Source organism: Prosopis cineraria, unplaced genomic scaffold, assembly GCF_029017545.1.
Source record: "Prosopis cineraria cultivar Desert tree isolate PC_DT_omini unplaced genomic scaffold, ASM2901754v1 PC14, whole genome shotgun sequence".
In the NCBI taxonomy this organism is placed as follows: Eukaryota; Viridiplantae; Streptophyta; class Magnoliopsida; order Fabales; family Fabaceae; genus Prosopis; species Prosopis cineraria.
In genome coordinates this window covers 15,838,300-15,848,254 of record NW_026555345.1, presented here as the reverse complement: position 1 = coordinate 15,848,254, position 9,955 = coordinate 15,838,300, and the positions used below count along the sequence as shown (strand labels likewise).

The following is a 9,955-nucleotide window of genomic DNA, read 5'->3' as shown; positions in this document are numbered from 1 at the left end:
TCACTGTAAAGACAGGTATTCACTAAAAGCCCTACTTGGGTAGGCACTTCCTTATCGTTTAAAGCCCTGTAAAGATAGGCACTCACCAAAAGCCCTATATAGGTAGGCACTTCCTTACCGTTCAAAGCCCTGTAAAGACAGGCATTCACTAAAAATCAGACTTGGATAGGCACTTCCTTATCATTTAATGCCCTGTAAAGACAGGCACTCACCAAAAGCCTTACCTGGGTAGGCACTTCCTTACCATTTAAAGCCCTGTAAAGACAGGCACTCACCAAAAGCCCTACCTGGGTAGGCACTTCCTTACCATTTAAAGCCCTGTAAAGATAGATACTAACCAAAAGCCCTATATGGGTAGGCATTTCCATTTCGCTTGCAGCCTTGTAAAGACAGGTGCCCATCAATCAAAGGATATAGGTTTTCGTAAAAGTCTTGCCCCTCCCAACAAAATACATGTTTCTTTCTTCATTCATTTCTAAGAGAAGAATATCATCTCATGAAATTCTCACTTAGAAATCTAATGAAGTGGGAGCATTTGATCAACATATATTTTGTTTGGATCATTGTCAATTGTTTGCAACATCTTTTTACATTTTTATTTGGACATTTCCATTTGCATCACATTGCCAAAACAAAAAAAAAACATTCTATTGTGTTTGTTATCCAATAGTCTTGCATTCTTTTATATTATTTGGTTACTTGCATCACAAAACAAAAAAAATCAAAAAAATTATTTTACTGTGTTTGTTATCCAATAGTCTTGCATTCTTTTATATTATTTGGTTATTTTTATTTGCATCATATTGCTAAAACAAAAAAAAAATCATGTCACTGTGTTTGTTATACGATAGTCTTGCATTTAATCATATCTTGTCGTGTCAAGGGCAATTAGGTCTTTTCATAGGTATTGCATGGCCGACCAAAATACATGTTCCATCTTTACTTGTCACACTTATGTAATAATTCAAAAACATACTTTTTATTTATACTTACATAAGAAACAAGTAAAGAGGGGCAACTGTAAACACTATATTTTGTCCGAACTTTTTTTAATTTAATAAAAATAATAATAAGTAACAAAAATATATGTAAAAATAAAAAAATAAAATTTAATCCTTTTTAAGATTATATTTTCAAAATAATAATAATAATAATAATCTAACAAAATTTAAAAAAATAATCTTGCTTAAATCTTTAAAAATCTCTCCCAAATTATTCCAACCATTAAAAGATATTGGAAATTAACTTTTTAAGACCTAACTATGTTTAAATTTCTCTCCTTGAATTTTTCTCTTAATCTAATTTAAAAAAATAAACATTAATAAAAATTTTAATTAATTAAAGGCTATGGTGAAATGCTGTAATTTCACCACAGCCAAAAGACTTAAACCAACGTGCACAGACGAAAAGACAAAAGAGAGGAGTAGACTAAAACACAAAAAGAAAGAGAGGAGAAGAGCGGAAATGCAGCCATGTAAAGACACACACGTGCACACAAATGCAGAGAAAAAGCACCACACTTTTTAGCTGAAAAGGAGGAAGGGAGAAAATAGGAGAAACACACGAGCAAATGCAAACAAAAAAATAAGAAGAAGAGAAGCTTTTGGCCATGCACAGCAGTAGACATGAAACACACGCACAGCAGAAACACAGCCACGCATGCATGCAAGAGGAAGAAGAAAAAAGACGTGCATAGTGAAATAAAAGAACTAGAAAGACAGTCGGACGGAGGAGAGACATGACAGAAGACAAAAAGACAAAGCATAAAAACACAACATAGACGATAGACGAAGAGGAAGAGGGAGAGATGGAGAAAACACAAAGAAAGGGAGAAGAAAAATGGAGAAAAAGGAGAGCACGAGAGAGAGGTAAAAAAACAGAGCATGGAGATGAGAAACCGAGAAGAAGAAAACAAATAAAAAATAGACAAAAAAACTGGAAAAGGAGGGTAGAAACAGAGACAAAGAGAGACTGAAAAAGAGAGAGCCATGGACAAAGAGAAGAGAGAGACTGAAAGGGAGACACAGGGATGAGAAAAATGGAGCAAAAAACAGAGCATATAAGGACTGATCCGAAATTGAAAAAATGATGAGAAAGAGAGGACGCAAGAAGAAAAACAAAGCATAAGGAGGGAGGAAAAAAAGTTGAGAGAGAGTGGATGGCCAGGGATGCAAAGAAGAAGCTTGAGAGAGAACTGAGAAGTTGGAGGGAGAGCAAGAGAGTAGAGATTGTGCTTGCATGCAGACGTGAGTTCTTAGGCTAGAACAGGAGAGAAAGACCAAGAGTTTGAGAGGGAGTGCTTTCTGGAGAAAAAGAGACTGAGAGTGGGAGAAGAAAAAAAATGGAAAAAAGAAGAGGAAAACTGGAGGAAGAAGAGAGCTGGGAATGGATGAGAAAACGGAGCACAGTGAGAGAGAAATGAAAATGCAGAAAAATAGAGCATGGGACGCGAGAATGAACAATAGAGAGAACTAAGAAAAGTTTGGAATAAGATTTAGGGATAATGGTGCAGTTATGGCACTGATATTTTTTGGAGCTTTTACTATAGAAAAGTTTAAAGGTGTGGTTTCCTTTCAGTGCAATGCTTGAACACAATGTCTTAATAATGACCAATAAGCCAACTTGCATTGCTCTCCTTTCCTTTTGTTTGCTGAAAATTCAAGATTGAACTTAAGATTGTATGTGAACATGGGAAGTTTGAAAATATGTTGATGTGCGTTAATATCAAGTGCTGTCTTGAGATTCTTCACTTTAATTTTACCATTGAAATATAGCCTACTTTGTTGATCTTTTATATATCTACATTTGCGTGGTACTTGATATTTTGCACAGATATTCCTTTTCCTGTTTAGTTTAATCCCTAGAATTTTCATGATTTTTGGAGCCCATTTATACGGTCAAATATACTGGCTTTTATTTTTCCTCTATTGGTTCGTTACAGCCTATAGCTTAATTGGTGAATTTTTCTCTTCCTATACAGGGGCATTCTTGAGCTGAATTTTTATATCCATGTTTCTCTACATGTGTAATTTGATATATACAACTTTAAATTATCATTCTTAAAATTCATTTATAGAGTGAAATACAGTAATTTTTGGATGATAGACAACAAAAGAGGGATAGTCTTAAATAACCAATATCACAAGAGAAATTTAAAATCTCCATAGGCATTTAAAATGATCTCATACTATGAAAATCAATAAGATTTCACAGGTATGAGGATCAATTTTGTAGGTACTTATATGGGTTCTACAGGCCCATTATTAAAATTAATTTTCTTTTTATAATAAATATTTAAATCTCACGTGAGATTTCAAGAATCTTTTTAGAGAATTAAATTAATTACCTTATCGTGTAGGATAATAAATCCTCACAGATATCTCAATCCTTAATTTATATGAATTTCGTAAAAGATAATAAACATTTTTTATACTATTAATTAATTAAATTAATAAATTTAAATTATAATCATATTTTTCAATTAGATCTTTTGATCATATGAGATTTTTGAATGTCTATAGACCTCTAGAATAATCATTTTACCGTGAAAGTCAATAAGACTTCGCAGATATAGCTATTAAAATTTCTATGTTTAAAAATATAAATTGTATAGTTACGCATTAAAAACATATTTAAAATATATAATATTTAATCCTTTATGGTGTGAGGATTTTGAATCTTCGAAGATATTTAGGATAATCGTATTACTGTAAAAGTCAATAAGGTTTTGCAGGTATAATGATTAAGAGTCTTTTTAAAAAAAGTATATATGTATGAATGCACTAAAAAATTAATGATATTATTAATATTTAAAAATTTAAGTAAATAAACTAAATTGTTAAACTCTTTTATCATATGAGAGTTTGGATTCTCTGCAGATATAAAGAATAATTATATTTCCGTATGAGCCAATAAAGCTTTGCAGGTATAGCAATTAAATTCTTGATCATAAAATATAAAAAATAAAAATAAAAAAATAATTCTTAAACTCTTTTCTTTTCTTTATTTCAAAAATTCAAAAATTGAGAAAATAATTGAAATTAAATTAATTTTTACAATTTAAAACACACATATCAAAATTTTAAAAATTGTTTTATTTGTAAAATGGTAAATTATTTTTAATTAATTTCTCTTCAAAAATATTTTTACCAACAAACTTTTAAACCCGAATTATGTGGACTTGGATCCCCATCACAGGGTACGTAGGCCTCAGAGTCAAATTCTGAGTTAAGTCCTCCCTCGTAAATAAATAAATATTTCTTACTTAATTCTTATCATTTTTATATCAAACACATGAATATAAAAGGGATAATTAAAATAATTATAAAACTATATTAATAGAGCACAACAAACTTCAGGTAACCATTTTGACGAATGGGTGTTGTGGGGTATTTAACACCTTTCCCACACTCAATCGACTCCCGAACTTATTCTTTAATTTTGCAGACTATCTTTATCCACATTTAAACGATTTTCCAAGATTTTTCTCAAAATTTTGGTGGTGACTCCTCATTTCTCCGGTCTTTTTTCCAAAGGTTGGAACCTCTACTCTCACGCTGTCCGCGTCGCATTTTTTGGGTTCGACACTATCGTATTTTTCTTATGTTATCTCTTTCATTTTCATGTTTGATCGCGACTTATTTGTCAAAATTATGCACTGTGCATCAGAGCGCGTAGCGCCATGCCGTGACGTGGTATAGTGAGTCAAAACTCACTTTGGCACACACACTTAAACTTGATCTGACTCAATTTCCACCCTAACCTGATCTTGAAGCTGTCCAATAATTCAAGATGTCACTTAACAACTCATAAACATGATTAAATTAATTAATCTACTAAATTACTAATTTGTCTTTTTAATTAGCAATTAGATTCCTATTGAAAACTTGGGTTGTTACAAAATGATCAATGATGCTCTTTTTCTCTTTGTCCTCTTAAATGCTGGTTCGTGCAACTAATGGAACATTTCTTCTTCAAAATTGGGATAATTATAACAAGTTGGCTCAAGTTGGATGTAGCTCTTGCATTGATCCATTTAGGACCTTCCATTACCGTCTATCTGGTATGACGCGATGTTATATAATATATATATATATATATATATATATATATTCATCCTTTGCTTCGGCCAAAAATATTCATCCTTTGCTTTTGTTATCATGCGTCACTTTCACTGAGCCCTAAGCCTAATACCCTTTCTGCCACAGCTTTTCAATTCGCATCCCATGCATGCGCGATCCCTATCTTCCTCAATCCTCAATCCTCAATGTCTCTCTATCATTTGTCCCTTCTTCCTTCTTCAATACCACCATGCAGTCTCTTCCTCACATCAGTCATTTCTCAAGTGCAAATCATGGATTAAGAATCGACACCGTCAAGAATGAAGAAAATTCAAGTCGATTTGCCTTCAGTCCGTCTTCATTTATAGTCGACTTCTCATCTCACAGAATTCAAATATGGTGTGTATCTTCCTCCTTGCCGTAGGTCTTGAGCTTCTTCTTCATCTTTGCTGCTAGATATATGCTGCTTCTTCCTCCCTCATACTTGAATAGTCATTCAACTTTTCGATGCTTGTTTTTTTTTTTTTTTGAACCGCTGTGTTGTTGGTGGTTGAAGCCGTGAAAGTGTCCAAGTGACCCATAGTTTGGTAGAAATTGCTTTTTGCTTCATGATCTGAGGGTGATCTGTTTGAGAGGCTTGGTTATTTGATTTGTATTTGTGATTTTTTTTTTTTAAATTTGTGATAATTGATGTGTTGCTTTGTGTACATGTTTCTTCATCTTCTCTTTTGGATATTTTTTGGCAAAAAAAAAAAAAAAATCTTTTTTTAAATATATGATTTGAGAGTGTGGTGTGAATTTTCTTTCTCTTAAAAAGTTATAGTTTGGGAGATTAGTCTAATAACTCAAAGGACTTGGTTTGGTTTGATTTAGTGCCAAGTTACATCAAACCAAATCAAATCATAGGTTGCTATGTCTAGTACAATAAAATATTAGATCACACCTCTAGTTTGGCACTAACTCAATTTAGTCTAATATTTGTATAGCCCTGGTAAAAATGGCAAAGAAATTGTCATTCACCTTATAATTTAAAAAGAATTATAATTAAATCCAAAAAATTAATTACTATATAATTTATTGATAAGTGAACTGAGCATCATTGATAATTAATTGAGTTATTAACAGTATTTAATTTAATTATTAATGAATTTTATAGTAACTAATAACTTCAATGTAATTTTTCTTGTAATTTAATTGTGTTTAATATCGTTTGACCTCAAGCTTTTTTTATTTTTTATTTGAAAAAAAAAAGACGAACAAATTGAAGCAGGTTTGCTCTCTGCTTCACACAGAGGATAATGAGATAATTTATACACCACCAATAGAAGGGAAATGCCCCTTCCTCTTCTGCGGCGTTCACTTCATCAGCGTTGCTGGCGCTCCTATCCTCTCTATCATTCTCAGACTTCCAATCCCTCCGCCGTTCTATTTACCCTACTCCGTCGCTTCATGGCCACCGCTGCCGCCGAGCCGATTAGCCCATCTAACACCCGTGTGGGATGGATCGGGACCGGCGTCATGGGGCAGTCCATGTGCGCCCACCTGATTCGAGCTGGCTACAAGCTCACTGTCTTCAATCGAACTGTCTCTAAAGCTCAACCCCTTCTTGATATGGGTGCTCAGCTAGCTCAGTCTCCTCACGCAGTGGCTTCCCAGTCCGACGTCGTTTTCTCTATCGTCAGCTACCCTTCTGATGTGCGTTCGGTCCTTCTGGACCCCAGATCTGGTGCTCTCTCCGGACTTAACTCCGGTGGAGTTCTCGTAGACATGACTACATCAGAACCCTCCCTTGCTGTGGAAATCGCTTCCGCTGCCGCCTCCAAAGGCTGTTACTCCATTGATGCTCCCGTCTCCGGCGGTGATCGCGGTGCTAAGAATGGAATCCTCGCAATCTTCACTGGGGGAGACTCGTCTGTAGTTCACCGTTTGAGCCCATTATTTTCCCTCATGGGGAAGGTTAATTATATGGGTAGTAGTGGGAAGGGGCAATTCGCAAAGTTGGCTAATCAGATTACGATTGCTTCAACCATGGTTGGGCTTGTGGAGGGTATGGTGTGTGCTCACAAGGCTGGTCTTGATGTGAGCTTATATTTGGATGCAATTTCGACTGGAGCGGCGGGTTCGAAGTCCCTGGATTTGTATGGGCACAGAATCTTGAAGAGGGATTTCGCGCCGGGATTCTACGTGAATCACTTTGTGAAGGACTTGGGGATTTGTTTGAAGGAGTGTCAGAACTTGGGCATTGCTTTGCCTGGGCTGGCTCTTACTCAGCAGCTTTACTTGTCGCTTAAGGCTTATGGTGAAGGTAATTTGGGAACTCAATCACTAATTCTTGTTCTAGAGCGACTCAACAATGTTACTCTTACACCAGGTGCTCCGGCGACTTAGGTTGGTAACTCTTGATGCTAATTAAGTAATGCATTGTGGAGAATGGGAATAAGTCTAGTTTACAATGAACATGTGGGTACTACATTACTATATTATATACCATCCCTTCTGTTGAACAAGAGATTATCCTATATGATGATAGATGTTGCTTGTGTAAGATTGCTTCAATGTGGATTGTGTTCTTTGGATTGATTACATATATTATAATCTGATAAATCCTCGGTTCTGAACTGACTTATCTTACAATGTGTTATACTATGGCTCATTTCTGGAAACCATGGTTTAAATGGAAACTATGGCTCATTCCTTGGTTCTGCGTTTTAGCATGTCTAGTTGGGTTCAGTGCAGTTCATTTTCTAGTTGTAAGCACATTCATGAATTGACACTTACAAATTTGCGATAAAAGGCTGTGGCAGAGCTTGCTTTTTTACTTCATTTCTGGCTCATTAGGTAAAGTCACTGGAACGTTTGATTTGTTTCTGGGTCATAACGCTGGAAGCGTCTGAATCTTAAAAATTCATTATTATGATGTAATGCTTTATGCTTATTGGATGTCTAAGCTTTACTAGATGTATACTTGTGTATTTGTAGACTTTAAAGTCCCTTGTGAGTTATAACTGAACCTTTTTGTTTTCTTTTCCTTAAAACTTTAAATACCAGAAGAGTGTTGGTGCATATCTTAGGGAGTAAGGAATTGCAAATGTTAGTGCCTCTTATTTTAATACAACTAGCCACAATCCCATACGTTGCACAAGTGAATCTAATCAGGCAAAACACTAAATTTCAGATAAATAATAGCTTCAACATAGTCAGAAAAAATCTGGCAAGTGTTCAAATCATGATGAATGAATCAATATAGGAGGATTCAATGTGTAGTAATAGGTAAAAATGTCTATGGTACCATAGCTGATAGAGTTAAAACAGCATTACTTAATCACTTTCGAGTGTGGAAGAAGGCAAATAAAATTTATGTGTAGTTAAATGTTGGAAGTCTGATGTTCTGAAATATTTTTTTAAAGATATATTTCATTGTTAGCGGTTGAAAAAATCATACCCAAACATCTTAGTCCACGTATCGTAGTCCAATAATCCATGTTGGTATGATAAAAGGGATAAGATACACATACCCAATCAACAAAGTCCACATATCATATTTCTAGTAATTTTTCACGCTTCAAAATTTTTGGACTCAACGCACGCATACTCTGTTTTATAATTTATTTTAAAAGTCTCTCTTGATATACTTAAGAGTTGGCAGACTTGGGGAAAATGTGTTCCAGTAAGGAAATACTGTATCAAATGGTGGTGCCTTTTATTTAATACAATTATTTAATGTTTGGTGCTACTAAGTTAGATTTAAGTATTATCAAGTTCAATTGGAATAGTTCTTTGAACATCTATTTCCATCCATGAAGTAACTTTGTTTTAAGATAATCATGTTCGTTCTAATCAGCCTAATCATTATTAGTAGATAATGGTGCTTTCATTAAATCTTCTACATTCACTACGATAGCATTTGGATTGATGGATTTAGATTTGGATTTTAGATTTGAAATATTACATTTCAAATCTTACATTTAAAATCCTTTGTTTAGATAGTTTAAAAAATTTCAAATGAAAAAAAGAGATGGATGAGATTTAGAATGAAAATAAAAAATTAGAAATGATGATTTTATTTTTATCTTTTAATTAACAAGAGATGAGAAAAGATATAAGAGTCATAAAGATAGTAATAGTGAAATCACGAAGTGAGCAAGGTGGTATTTTTTTTTTAATTGTTTGAAGTGATTAAAATTTTAAATAACTAAAGTGTAGAGGGAATTTGAACTTATAAAGGAATTATAATTTAAAATGAATTTGACCTCATTAATTTAAATACATCCCAAATGGATATCCATTTGGGGAGAGGGGCAAAGAAAAGAGTTGATGAGTATAATTGTAAGATATGAATAGCAGATTCGTGTTGTTGTAAAATGTGAATTCCATTCACGATTACAATTTTTTTTTTTCATGTCACTTTCTGAATACATGAAATATAAACAGAAATGATGCTATTTTTGGGGTTTTTCTTTCCTTTGTCTCGAGCTATTTCTCTCCAATATTATTTGATTTGCCTCAAAAATAGATTTGAAGGATCCAAATCCCCTGTTGACCAAGACGATCCAAACTAATGTGATTGTTTGCATGCATATTTGCTTTGCAAGTGAGAAGGCCACACGAGTTGACATCTCCAAGGCATTCCATTGATGCCATCATCAAGCTTCACGCTTTGTCAAATTTAATTTTTCTTTTCCTAGCGTGCTTTCTTTGCAATGCAATACTTTTATTTAAATATGTTGTTTGGGACTCATTTTTGTACCTCAGTATTCTCAGGACTTGCAATGCTGAATTGATTGCTTTCTTTTGCTTTTTTTTTTTTAATTGAAAACTATGGAAAAAGTCTGTTTAGGAAATAACGTAATCAATTTACTCACTCCATACCATAATATAAGACTTAGTTAATTAAT

At 33.8% G+C, this 9,955-nt stretch overlaps 1 protein-coding gene across 1 annotated transcript; it reads left to right on the top strand.

The window, feature by feature from the left end:
* The first annotated feature begins 6,348 nt into the window (after window positions 1-6,348).
* Window positions 6,349-7,680, top strand: LOC129292255 (probable 3-hydroxyisobutyrate dehydrogenase-like 1, mitochondrial). The gene has a single exon (XM_054929823.1). It carries the CDS (start codon window positions 6,393-6,395, stop codon window positions 7,446-7,448), a length of 1,056 nt encoding a protein of 351 aa, XP_054785798.1. The 5' UTR covers window positions 6,349-6,392; the 3' UTR covers window positions 7,449-7,680.
* Window positions 7,681-9,955: the final 2,275 nt, after the last annotated feature.

Bases quoted from the DNA above. Each gene is read 5' to 3' on its own strand.
- LOC129292255 (XM_054929823.1), top strand. From the start codon at position 6,393: ATGCCCCTTCCTCTTCTGCGGCGTTCACTTCATCAGCGTTGCTGGCGC.